The 12943-nt window shown below is 48.1% G+C and overlaps 3 protein-coding genes across 3 annotated transcripts; 1 reads left to right on the forward strand and 2 right to left on the reverse strand.

Annotated features, from left to right (window-relative positions):
• Window positions 1–203: 203 nt before the first annotated feature.
• DFJ58DRAFT_727441 (uncharacterized protein) lies at window positions 204–1604 on the forward strand (the record flags this gene model as incomplete). The annotated part of the gene is made up of 1 exon (XM_041385467.1): window positions 204–1604. The coding sequence occupies one exon, from the start codon at window positions 204–206 to the stop codon at window positions 1602–1604; it is 1401 nt and encodes a 466-aa protein (XP_041244308.1).
• A 1005-nt stretch (window positions 1605–2609) lies between these two features.
• Window positions 2610–6547, reverse strand: DFJ58DRAFT_716196 (putative aminoadipate reductase; the record flags this gene model as incomplete). Its single annotated transcript, XM_041384196.1, has 14 exons — window positions 2610–2825; window positions 2882–3139; window positions 3189–3364; window positions 3433–3673; window positions 3720–4263; window positions 4314–4407; window positions 4448–4479; window positions 4532–4693; window positions 4748–4963; window positions 5013–5119; window positions 5176–5394; window positions 5453–5775; window positions 5816–6185; window positions 6239–6547. The coding sequence occupies 14 exons, from the start codon at window positions 6545–6547 to the stop codon at window positions 2610–2612; spliced, it is 3267 nt and encodes a 1088-aa protein (XP_041244309.1).
• Window positions 6548–7371: 824 nt separating this feature from the next.
• Window positions 7372–12741, reverse strand: DFJ58DRAFT_785727 (ABC-2 type transporter-domain-containing protein; the record flags this gene model as incomplete). Its single annotated transcript, XM_041390050.1, has 21 exons — window positions 7372–7398; window positions 7434–7554; window positions 7612–7868; window positions 7917–8014; window positions 8064–8428; window positions 8479–8830; window positions 8885–9007; window positions 9108–9223; window positions 9273–9387; window positions 9438–9554; window positions 9604–9707; window positions 9758–10153; window positions 10207–10422; window positions 10475–10670; window positions 10728–10949; window positions 10998–11093; window positions 11150–11468; window positions 11525–11784; window positions 11837–12266; window positions 12313–12527; window positions 12581–12741. The coding sequence occupies 20 exons, from the start codon at window positions 12739–12741 to the stop codon at window positions 7474–7476; spliced, it is 4239 nt and encodes a 1412-aa protein (XP_041244310.1). The 3' UTR covers window positions 7372–7398; window positions 7434–7473.
• Between the last annotated feature and the right edge of the window lie 202 nt (window positions 12742–12943).

A 12943-nucleotide genomic window follows, 5' to 3' on the forward strand; every position in this document is an offset into this window, starting at 1 on the left:
GTCATCACAACAGACCAGTCAACACCATATTCAGGAGGATACACAGCTTCATCCATAACTTACCCAGACACCTGGAGATCACTACCACTCACATCGCTAGTGCAGACAACCCAGCAGACAAACCATCCTGAGGAATCTACAGATCAACACAGCTTCTTCTTCCCCTGTCAATTTTCCAGACGAGCTTAATGAGTTCATCATCGATGCCACTCTACCCCTCTCCCCTACCAAACTGCATCACCTTCGGGATGGAAAGTACACTACCCCCACAGCTAAGTTCATTAATCGTGAACTCACCAAGCAACAAGCAGAACAGCGGGCCAGAGTCACCCGCCTTGAGGAAGAGAACATCATTAACAGTGCCCTCAGAGAGGAATGATGCCAGGACCCATATGCATTTTGGAGCACCTCTCTCAAACCATGCAGCAGAACCCCCTCCCTTACCAAAGAACTACAGGACAAACCTTACTCCCCATCCCTCGAATCTCCATCTGCATTGTCTGGCCAGAGACAGACTAAGAATGTGGCATCCAGCAGGTACCAACCCAAGGCAAGTGCAGCTTGCAGCTGCCCCAGCAGAGACCCAAAGCGATGAGGTCACAGACGCCCAGTTAGAACACATACTGGACGTCATGGGGTCGTCTTGGGTGCAATCAACCAAGGAAACCTATTGTGCTGGTCTGTTAGTCTTCTATGTCTTCTGTGATATGAACAACATCGCAGAAGACCAAAGATGCCCGGTCAATCCAACGCTCCTACTCAGTTTCCTATCCAGTTGCGCAGGATCCTATTCGGGTTCAGCACTCACCAACTTTGCAGCAGCTATCAGGGCCTGGCACATGCTACACAGCAGGCTGTGGCTAATCTCCCACAGCGAGCTAAAAACCCTGCTTGAAGGAGCCAAAGCAGTAGCACCAGAATCATCCAAACTGCCAAAATGCTTACCCTTCACCCCAGATATCCTTTCGTTCATATGCAACCATTTAAACCTTAATGATCCGTTAGACGCAGCAATCTTTGCCTGCCTAAGAACATCCTTCTACTGTATAGCATGGCTAGGCAAGTTTACCATCAAAACCATCAAAGGTTTTGACCCAAGAAAGCATATTGCGAGATCCAGCATATCAGAATCTTTTGCTCGGCACAGCAACCCTGTAACCAAATTCCATATCCCAAGCACCAAAACCTGCCCTACCACAGGAGAGGACACATTTTGGGCAGCTCAAGATGGACCGTCAGATCCAAAAGCTGTGTTAGCTAATCATTTTTGGGTAAACAATGCTAGTAGTGATGCACCATTATTCGCATGGAGACATCCTAAAGGTATCAGACCTCTATCAAAAGCAGAACTCGTCAAAAGGATAGCCACAGTAACAGCTACCGCAAACCTCCCGAACCTCAAAGGACATGGACTGCACATCAGGGGAACGCTAGAGTACCTGTTATGCAGGATCCCTTTTGATGTAATGAAGTCAATGGGTAGATGGTCCAGTGACACATTCACACTGTACCTCAGAGACCATGCCCTAATACTCGCACCCTACATGCAAGCATCACCAGCACTAGAACCATTCATGCGCTACACACAGCCCCCATTGTGCTGAGAACAAGTGAGTCTTTCGCTCCTAGAACGTGGGCATAAAGCTTCACTATACGTGTCGCTACACTCCTACTATTTGGGAGCACAGCTCACCTTGAAGCCCAGGTTTGAACCCATGCTTTGGGCTTGCACCGAAAACACCAACACTTCATATCCCATCAGCAGTCTTGTCTCCGAGAATTTCCCTCTAAGTTCACTTAGTAGTCACACCTAACTCAATCTCCTTTCATTATGCACCTCGAATCTAACTTTGTTATCAAACAGCTACAGAGCAGTGCAGCACATAGACAGACTCTTAGTGAAAATTCTTGATTTACCCCAAGTATAACAGCCACACACTGCTCTGTTTCTTTCAAAGTAGGTAATAGAAGGGATGGTAAGGTACGAAAGGCACGGGAAAGGAAAGGTAAGCGTCGAGAAGGCTGAAGTAAGGTACACAGACCTACTTGACAGGTACCAAAGTGCCAAATGCATCCAAGGTCCAAACTAGTATAACCCCTGTCCTGTTTGGGGGTATGAGAGTGATACATCAGTGGTATATCATCAGCTGGTCATTAAGATAGGGATCCACATCCTCGTACATTGCTAGCTTGTAAGTGGTGACAACAATGATTCATGTATGGCAATTAACTGATCATTACAGTCTATTTGATTATGACTCTCGAAGTCGTGTCGTGTTTGCAACACACCATCAAAATCTTTGTCCGTAACCTCCCAAATTTTGCCTACTAGCTTACCTTAAAGTTCACCTTGTACTAACACATCAGGATTATCAATATATATTTGGGAAAAGTTTATAATATGTTATACAATATGTGAACAAGATATTTGAAATTCAAACAGCTAGCTGAGCAAACAGGCGAAACCCGAAGTTGCACCCCATTGCCATTCCTTGAAAAACGACTCAAAAGCTCCAACTACAAGCACGGTCTCTCAAGTTCTAATCGTCCTGAGCCATGTTATCAAAGACAAGGCGAGAATGAATAACCACCGCTTACTCATATGTTCATTAAAACATCCCCATGTCCACCCAATAATCCACCCATTGTGCCGCGTCTGCCGAAGACAGTGGCTTCAGCCCCCTTATTGTTGGACTGACGCGCTCGGCTACGGCGGTGGCGAATGACTTCATGCCACCCGCTTCGGAGGCCATCTCTCCAGATGCCCTGATCGCGATGTCTGATCGAGCCATGGAACGCATGAAGTCGAGGAGCTTGATAGCGGGCTGCGATTGAAGACTATATGGGAGAACGTTTTGGCAAGCTATCGAGATACACTTACGATGCGCTTCATGCTCTCTTCGCTCACGTCCTTGGCACTCGATTCGAGCCTTTCGAGCCACTCCGAGAATGGCACAAAAGGTAGTGGGTGACTTGTTATCTTATGCTCAACCATGGCGTCCGCAATGGGCTGCATCAACGTCTTCCACGCGGTCGGTCTCGGATGCACCAGATTCATCACGATGGGAGGTTCTTCTTCTGCGAAAGCTACATCAAGGATAGCATTTGATATGGCGTAGGGAGGGATCCAAGACACAAACTAAACCGCACATGTCATTAATCGCTACCCTCGATAGTGATGGACTTACTCCCTGAGCTTCCGGAAGCGCCCCTAGGCTCACACTTGATTTGACGAAGATCAGCACCCAGTTTGTCGTGGACCAAGCGCCTCGCGGAGGTCCTCCTGATACTTGTCCTATTCTGAATGATGTTGCCGGTAACTTGCTGTTGACGAGGACCTTATTGGAATCAGTGTTCGTAGAATCTATGCCCCCCGACATAGCTTGTGACTTACTCTTTCCGAAACATACTTGCTCGCGCCATAGCCAAGACCTACTGCGACCCCTGCGTCGCATTCTACTTCCTCAGGGAATGGTCCTTTCGCGCTACTCCAACTCTGAGCAGATGAGATGGAAGATGCGAACATGAAACGCGGCTTTGGATGACACGGAGAAGATAGAGCCAAGTCTATAAGATTCCGCATTCCCTGCACATGAGAGTCAAATGACGAGAGCGCCAGGTTAAAGTCGAGTCGCCAAGCGTTGTGGATGATGACAGTGACAGACGTGCGGATCTACGCCATCTTTAGTTAATTAGATGTCACTGGAAATGACGCAAACCTTCTGATATAACTCCTCATCCAGACCCAGGCGATCATCGGATGTATCGGTCTCTACATACACTAGCTTGTCTGACTGAAGCAGGGTAAAATCTAAACCGCGATCTTTGAACGAATCTTCCTGTCGCTGTTGGATGGATGCCCCCTTTGACGGGCGATTGAAGGCATATACCACAGACACGTCCTCGCGCTGGAGTAGATCGGCAAGCAGGTATGATCCAAGACCACCAGTGGACCCAGTCAGAGCAACCACATGATCGCTTTGGCTGCACCCATTAGCCAGAGTGATGTTGGCTTCTGTGACAGAGTTTGCCAATCCGACTGAATACCTCTCGATCATGTTCTCGATATCAGCCTTGGGGTTGACGGTGCCTGCACCATCCTGCTGCAATACTGCATTAATGACGCTTCTCGCGAGCCGGCGAATCGAAGGACTCGAAAATATGATGTTCTGGTCAATCCGCGATGCTGATGCCTGAACATCGCGATCTGGGGATGAGCTGAGAGAGCCAATAATGCGGTTTTTGAGGAATGTCGCAGAGAGACTAGATGTACGAGTAAGCAGAGCGCTAGCCTTGACTCGTGTTCGACCCACCTATCGAAGCCCTGAGCAAAAAGGTCTGTGTCAGGATCAACTGCCTTGTCAGCGTTTACAGCAGCAGCGTGGATCTTGAGCCATTCCTCGACGTCTTCCGCAGTCCAGCTTGTAAGGTAAAGGTACATCGATACCTGCTCTAGTGCTGCCCTCCACCTTTTCATATCTGTTGGCCGTGAAGTCTAGTTGACAGAGTGACGAATGGGTACTATGCTCACAGTGCATTGATCTCCGCCTCATACAGCTCGACGGTTGCTTTCTTCATCACGGTCCCTTTTCCGGCTCGAAGCATGGGTTTCTTATTGCGTGTCACAAGAATCATCTCTTTGAAGATCCTGCTGAAGGCAGGAGCTTCTTTATTCGCTTCCTCTATGTCCGGCCTTCAAGAACATCTTCAGACTGAATGGCAGCATACGACCTTTTAGAGAACTTACCATAGTCGGTTCCTAAACTCAGCAAGTTGTTTTCCGTCATCAACGTCAATTTCACACCTTGCTCGTGGTTCTATGAGGATCCCAACTTGATTGCGCCCACGGCCGAAGATGACCGCGCCGTTTACGTAGGGGTTGGCGCAGATGACGCTTTCCATGGGAGCTGGTACTGTCTTCTCTCCAGATGAGAGTACCAAAACGTCATCGATCCTTCCTACACTGCAAGGAAAATGTCAGAGAAGGCGAATCACGCAAATTTCAGTCGTACATCTTCCACAAACCCTCTATCGTCGGGTGCTTGATAAATACATCCGAAGTAGCATAACCCTTGACGTCCGGAAGATTCTCTACCGACACTTGATGCGTCGGAGTTGTCTGTGAGAAAGCGTTTAACGCCGAGAGGATGTTTAAGTATCAAGTCGGAGGCGCACCAAAACTTGACACTCATATGTACCATCGCCCTGTGGAGCCCATCTGATATTGGAATTTGGTCCAAATCGTACCCAGTCCCACAACTTTTGCTCGACCGAATTTCGGAAGACACAAGTGATGACACCACATTCTGTAGCGCCGTAACCAGAATAAAGCTTGACCCCTGCATTCACCAGGGCATTTCCCATCTTAGGCGCGAGAGGACCGCCACCATGGTACTGCATGATTGGTATCAACGCGAGTCATTCCTTGTCACAGCATCAATAACAAACTTACAATATAATCAAGGGTCTTCAGAACATCGACAGCACTCGGCAAAACCGACCATTGTTCCAGAAAGGCAGGCACAACTGCCAAAGCGTTCGATTTCGTCTTGAGTACAGAGTCCAATATGTTTTTCGAGTTGGGTAGTACAGGGGTCGCCAAGGGATCGAGGAAGGATGTGGGCGGGTAAATAGACACACTGTTCAGGGTGGCGATGGGAATGAGCAGCTGAAGATATACACCAAATGTATGGAATGATGGCAAGGACGCAGTACCGATGCGGATAGGAGCGGGAACGTCGATGTGTTCGAGAATACATGCTAACGCCACTCCATCTTAGCAGTGTTCGCCGTGCAGATTATTTTACTGACTCACGCGTTATGCACCAGTGGATGGCAGTTAGATTAGTCATTGGAATGGGTTTTGGGAAACCAGTGCTGCCAGAGGAGTGCAGGTAGAATAATATATCATTCTCAGACGATGGAGAACCTGCCAGTGGGGAAGAGTACGGGACAATAGCCGCATTGGGAGTACCACTAACGAGTGCAGGGTACAGGTGATTCAGCGACGGAATCTCGTCGATCTGCAGCTGGTTGATTTGAGTGGCAGAAGAAACAAGACCTGCTTTGACTCTGTCGATGAGGGAAGCAAGAGAGTGCTGAGTCGTGATTAAACGACGGCATCCTGTTTTCTGCATCATGCTCGTGACTGCCGCTGCCGAATTACGAGGGGACATGGGAAATGGCTTGAAATAACTGTGATTAGAAACCTGCTCACTCAGAAAATATATGTACACACAACTAGTCCAGCGAATATTATACCCATGAATACAGTCTGATAAAGAAGGGTGTCAGAATTCGCGATGAGGGCAACCACTTCTCTATCTGCGCCTGCGGAGGCTGGCCTAATTGCGTGGGCGGCCCGATGACAAGCTCGATAGAAGTCTGAGTGTGAGATAGAGACTAGGACATTGCTGTCAGGTTTCTCGTAGACAAAGAAAGTGACGTCCGAGTTATGTTGCGCATTGAATTCCACCAATTCAGGGAGGAAGAGAGATCCGTCGAGGGGAGGGTAATTGACATGACTTCGGTGATACACACTTACCATGATGAACGATTGTAGACAGTTAGGCTGACTATTCTTGCACAAATAAATAGTCGTTTTCAAGCGGCATTCTGAAGAAAATTAATATTAATGCAACTTATTTATTTGAACTTACATGTATCGCGCCAATGGAAGAGGGAACTGGGCTGTCTATTCCTGAAAATCTGGCTATACAGACGGTCTAAATATTGATGCGGCATAGCTGATTTCGAGGCTGACTAGATATGAGTCATATGACTAGTAGATCTGATGGCGATCGGACTAGTATTGGTGTACATGAAGCCATTCCGAGTGACTTCTGAAGTGATTCAGCTCCCTAGTAGTCTCGTGAACTAGTCGCCTTGTACGAGCAGGGAATGTGTGTTCTCGCCATCCCGAGGGACAGGGACGTCAGAAGCTATGAGAATTTTGGCTGAAAGCATCTATAAGAGCAGCTTGAATTAAACAGCAAAAGAGAACAAACGCATACGAGAGTCGATAGAAATGCCTGTGGAATCGGAGGACCGACGGGGAGTGGCATATCCATCAGATCCATTCAGATTGAGATGCTGCATGGTGAGGTGACTGAAGTTATATAGGAATGCTGTTTGCGTGTTGGTTGCAAGTTGGTTTACTGATATGATTAGGGAAAACAGAGGACTGTGGCGTCATGAAGTGTGGCGTGTGAAAGTGGTCACGGGCCGTCATGATCGGGCGTGATGGAGAACATTGGCGGGAAAAAATCACCTAAACCTGGACCAAGATACATAGGTCCAGGAATGCCCAAGCTTTTACATTGCTCACATGAACGAGTCGCGAACGTATGAATATCTTAAACAGCTCATTAAAATTAATGCTTCTTCAGCTGAAATAGCCACAACATCTATGATCTAATACATTACAAACGCAGACTCTAAATGCACAGCCTCGCAAAAGCAATGGTATAATTTCTATCTTCGTCCCTTGAAAAGACTGAATATGCTGCCCTTCCGGATGCGAAATATATATGTGAACGCGAATATAGCACATACCTCAAAGTTAAAACTGATGAGCGCACTTGTAGGGCACTCAAATAAAAAATAACGTACATTGAACACGACGTTGCCCAGTACAATCCCCGTGTTTCGCCAGTGATGAGAATATGAGATGTTGAAACTGCTGAACATGAACTGATCGGTGGTGCGGTAAGGACAGTATAGGCATTGAGTCGTCGCATCGGGGTTTGTGATATAGCCTCCGGCAAAAGACATGAAAGGATCCATATACGCCGCACAGCTGAGTCCGCTGGGAGGATTAATTGGCACTAATTCATTTGACGCGCAATTGATCAACTGTCCACCAATGGCTGAGGGAAGCCTCAGTAAAAGTCAAACGGAAAAGAGCGTGCACTGACCTTGACCCAGGAGACCTTCGACAATATACGTGAATGGAGATACCCTGTACATCCATTTCCACCAGCCCAACGCACGGAAAGGCTGCAAAACACCGTTACTTCAAAGGCGTTAGCGATTTGACCGGCAAAAGTGCGAGTTGAACTCACAACATGACGACGAATGAAAATATCATGCTGAACAACAGCGATGCAATCACTGCGTTGGGTGCCATGGCTCCGATCGCCTCAGCGAGGGTAGTGTAATAGAGTGGGAACACGATTCCGTACAACAAGTATGTGTAGCCTGCTCGATCGGTGGCGAAACCGACCGTCCAGTACCAACAAACAAAATACAGCGACGAGCAAAAGATGTTCCAGGGAATCTCGACCAGGATCTGCGACGTGGCAAGTGCAGTCCAGCAGTATATTCTGCTCGGTCGCTCGCGGACTTCGTAGATAGAGCGAATATCAATGTAGATAGATTGGAGTTGCTGAGTCATTGGGACAGAGAGAATAGTTGTTAGGAAAATCGACTGCGCTGGAATTAGCGTATAACTTAAGAGCGAGCATGAAATAAACGCACAAAAAGCTTATTCTGCGTCCCTTGCAAGGTGTCCTTGGAGTTGAAGAAAGTAAACCCAACGAGCAAACCACACACGATGTTGAGAATGATCTTCGCGATGATGTATGTCGGGTTGCGCCAGTAGGCAAGGAAGTTACGCTTCGTAAGGACAACAGCTTGGTGAATCCATGGGGTGGCAAATTCAGAGTGACGTTCCGTCTCAACCGATGGCCGTGCGCGACATTCAGCGTGTATCTGTTCGATCTGTGCTTGAAGTTCAGCAGCTTCCGGAGATCCCTTCCAAATGCCATGCCAGTCAACAGAGGCAGTCGCGGTTGCGCCGACCCCAATGGTATCCAGCATGTACTCAGCACTTGGATAGTAACGATATGAGAGACATTTCAGACATGTAGACGAAGCGACTTACGGATTAGCATCGGCGTCACAGTGAGTGGCTCCGTTGCGCTCAAAGTAATCCAACATAATCGAGGATTTATCGCCGACATCACCAAAGTAAACGGTCTGACCACCCTTGCGCAGAAGCAGTAGTCTGTCAAACACCTGGAAGGAGTTCGGCAGAGGGTTGGTGAATGCTGGTTACAACAATTAAGCGTGCATTGAAATCCCAAATCTACCAGTAGCATACTCACGTGCAAAGAATGGCCTGTCCATTGTTTGCCAGTTCACGAAGGAATGTCACGATTGCCCAGGCGGACTGGGAATCGAGGCCGGATGTTGGTTCGTCAAGGAATAAAAGGAGTTTAGGCTTTAAAACGGTCAGCACGACATCAAAAATGTGGCTCCAAAGGATGTACCTTTGCTGCGAGCTCAACCCCGATTGTAGTACGCTTGCGGTGCTCAACACCCAGTGATCCAACGATAGCGTCAGCATAATTTTCAAGGCCGCACATGATAAGGCACTTGTCCACGCTATCCACAAGTCTCAGTCGTACATGTATGGTGAATAAATATGAACATACTATGATTCAAGTTCTGCAGATGGAACGGACTCAGGCTGTCGTAGGCGAGCAGAGAACAGAAGAGCCTCGCGAACAGTCGTTTGCGGCAAGTGAGTGTCCATTTGTTGACAATAGCCGCTTCAAGGAATATCAACGAAAGATCTTGACTAGTAGGAAGGTTACTCACGTCTGAGCCTGAAAGTCTGCGGGAACGCGCTGCCCGTTGACGAACCGATCTCCCGTAACAACTCCAACATCGACCCGTTGAGCCAAAACATTGAGCAATGTCGTCTGTCATAAGAAGTTGGACGAAGAGTCCTGAAGATAGATATGCGACGAACCTTTCCAGCGCCGGATTCACCCATGAGAGCCGTTAATTTTCCAGGTGCAACGTACCCAGAGACATCGTCGAGCAAGCGCCGTTCTTCGCCTGATACCGATACGACGTATTGAATGTGCCGCCAGGTAAATGCATCATTGGTTGCTGGCCTTTCGAGTAGACTATAGGGTGCAGGTGCGCCGGCGGTCCGCGGCGCGCCACTGTCCAAAGATGGTGGCCGGGTGGATAGCTTGCTGGATTTTTCTTCATCTTCCGTGGTGGCAATGACTTCCACTGCACGTGTTCCTTGCTTGAAGAGGGTCACCGCGGTATCAAACGCGGAATTCGTGTTGTACTCCGCAGCGATGAGTAAGAACACGAAGAAGCCAACCCCAAAGGTAAGGATGATACCGTAATTCTGCAGAGTATAAGATCTCAGCGAAAACGATTGTGATTAGAGGATCAACTTACTTTCCAGAGATCACCATATGAGTAGCCGTATGATATGTTCACGAACCTATTGCCGTCTACAGCAATCATACCAGGCAGTGATCCGACAGTCGTGCAAACCTGGTTCGCCAAAGAAATATTCTCGTATCCTGGACCTTGGGGAACAAGAGTGGTGCAAGTGGCGTTCAGTGTGTGGAACTCGTTTGTCAGGATGGCCTCGAAGCCGTAACGAAGAGGCTTCATCAAGCGGTTCAGCTCAGATCATGAACAGAGAGAAACACATGCTCACATTAAGATATGTTGTCCATCTGAGGGCGCCTGGCATACTTTGGCGAGGAATGGTGTAACCGGTGTACAGGCAAAGAAGTTGTACGGAGATACCAGCCATAGACGTTGCACTGGACTCCTCCTTAAAACTGGCCGCGAGCATTCTGAAGAACGCATTCATCGTAATAGTCATGGTGAAGACTATCAAGAAAAATATACTGTAGACCGATAACAGCCAATGGCGCTTCAGATAGAGAGACGCGACATGCACTCACAAGAACTGGGATGCTGATTTTTGAAGGCCGACCATGAAGTAAACAATGACGCAGAAAACAGCTTGAATCATGAACGCGATGGGGATGTCTACCACTGTGTGAGCAAAAGCCTCGATGAAGGGGTAGTACATCGCTGCTTTATGGTGGCGTGATAAGATCGGGCGCTGGGCGAACAGAGCGGGAATTTCTGCCATCGCAGATATTGCGCCAAAGATAAGAGAGCTACATGGCGTCAGACCGTCCCTTGGCATGGCCGAACAAGACACTCACAAGAACAAAACACTTCCCCGAGAGAAAAAACCCGAGGTTGCATCAGGCAACTGAAAAAAGATTGCGCCCATGATGATGGCTTGGAAGATTTGGACACTGATTGATAAAGTGGAGTCAGAACATCACATGATGAATATCATATCAAAACGCACCACATCTGTACCACCTGCGCGGACAAGTCGCCCTTAATAATTTGCATACGGCGAACCATCACAGCCCTAACTTGCATAGGGATAGATATGGTATACGAGTTGTTCTTGGGTGCATGATGCGAATGCTCCGTAACTGCACTCAGCCGGTATGCAGCTTTCCGGTCAGGTTTGCCAACATGAAGTGCCCGATACTCGTCAATTGCCTGACGATTGAGACGGCCAAGCTGAGACACCCGAAAATGGGAGGCCATCTCCTCTGCCGTTCTGGGCACTGTACCTTTGAACCCTGACCTAATCTTCCGGCTAATTGGGTCGGTGACTGATGATCGATGATCAGGGACGCGAGCGAGAAATGAAAGAGGCAATAAAACGCACCACCGACGAGGAAATCTGCCGTAGTCTGCCTATTATAGGGCTCATAGCCCATATCGATGAAATATTGACGGGCGGCTCTGGCCGGCCCAAAATAGGCCATTCGACCTTCAGTGATGACACATACCTTGTCGAAGAGCTCATACAATTGCTCTCCAGCTTGGTAAATGGACGCAATAGTTGTTAGACGTGCGATGTCAGTACCCAGACGCAAAACTTGAACAAACTCAAGCGCAGTAGAGGCATCTAAACCGCGAGTGGAGCTAAAAGTGCCGAGTTAACGCCAGAACTGAGCATACCACACTAGAAGCGTACTTGTCCCATGCGCCAATCGTACTTCTGCAAGAAAGTGCCTCTGCAATGGAAACACGCTTTTTCTCTCCACCAGAAACACCGCGAATCGCGGCATCACCGACAACGGTTTTCCGAGCATGTCGAAGGCCGAAAATTCTGAGGAGAACGTCCAAAAATTCGGCATTAAATTGCTTCCTTGACTGATCGCCGAAACGGGTTTGAGGTGTACGAGTTTTGATGGAAAAAGATAATGTCTCCTCGACCGTCAAGGTAGGGAAGTGAATGTCGTCCTCTGGGCAATAAGTGACGTCTCCGCGGTAATGGTTATGGATATCTTGAGGGGTAAATGAATCATACTCTACCTCTCCTTCAACAGCATGGTACTCCCCACGCTGATTGGCGAGGGTCTTGAGGAAGGTGCTGCATCCTGACCCAGGTTTGCCAAGAACGACTGAAAGAATAAGGTTTCATGGGGTACATGCTTCGGAAATGCTCACGTAACATTTCGCCAGGTGCAACGACGCCTTCGAAGCCCGACAATATATCCCGCACAGGTGGATGACGAGCTTCACTAATTGTGCGCAAGAGCGAGGTAGGGCTAAATAATGACCCCATGGTCGGTTGCAATGATGTTCTCGCACCAATGCCTACCACACGGAGGTCATTGAACACGACACCGAGCTCACGCCATTTGATTTCTTCCTCATCACGTCTACAATTAATTGTCGGTCATAGCCAGACGTTCATGAAATGGTCCTAACTCACCGCTTGATGATGTCCTTGAGATGTTTTTCGAAGTTGAAATCTTCATCCCCGACTATGGCTAAAACAGAATTGCGATGATTATCATGCGATGTTGCACTTGTATCGTTGGAATGGGGTTGTAAGGTGGGGCTGGAGTCATCAGAGTCGCCGGGAATAGGCATCCTAAGGAGTCAGGCGGGAGTGGCTACCAGTAGCGAGGAACGGATGGTTTTTATACATGGTGCTACTAGTATAAGGTGAATAATACTAATACCTTGGCCATAACGCATCAAGCTGAACGAATTCGAACGCAACGTTAGTACTATTACTGACAAGCATGTTACTGACCAGCATGGTGACTCTTGTGTCTGTAATAATTTCCCA

Source organism: Suillus subalutaceus, assembly GCF_016647625.1.
Source record: "Suillus subalutaceus strain FC151 chromosome Unknown DFJ58scaffold_47, whole genome shotgun sequence".
Lineage (NCBI taxonomy): Eukaryota > Fungi > Basidiomycota > Agaricomycetes > Boletales > Suillaceae > Suillus > Suillus subalutaceus.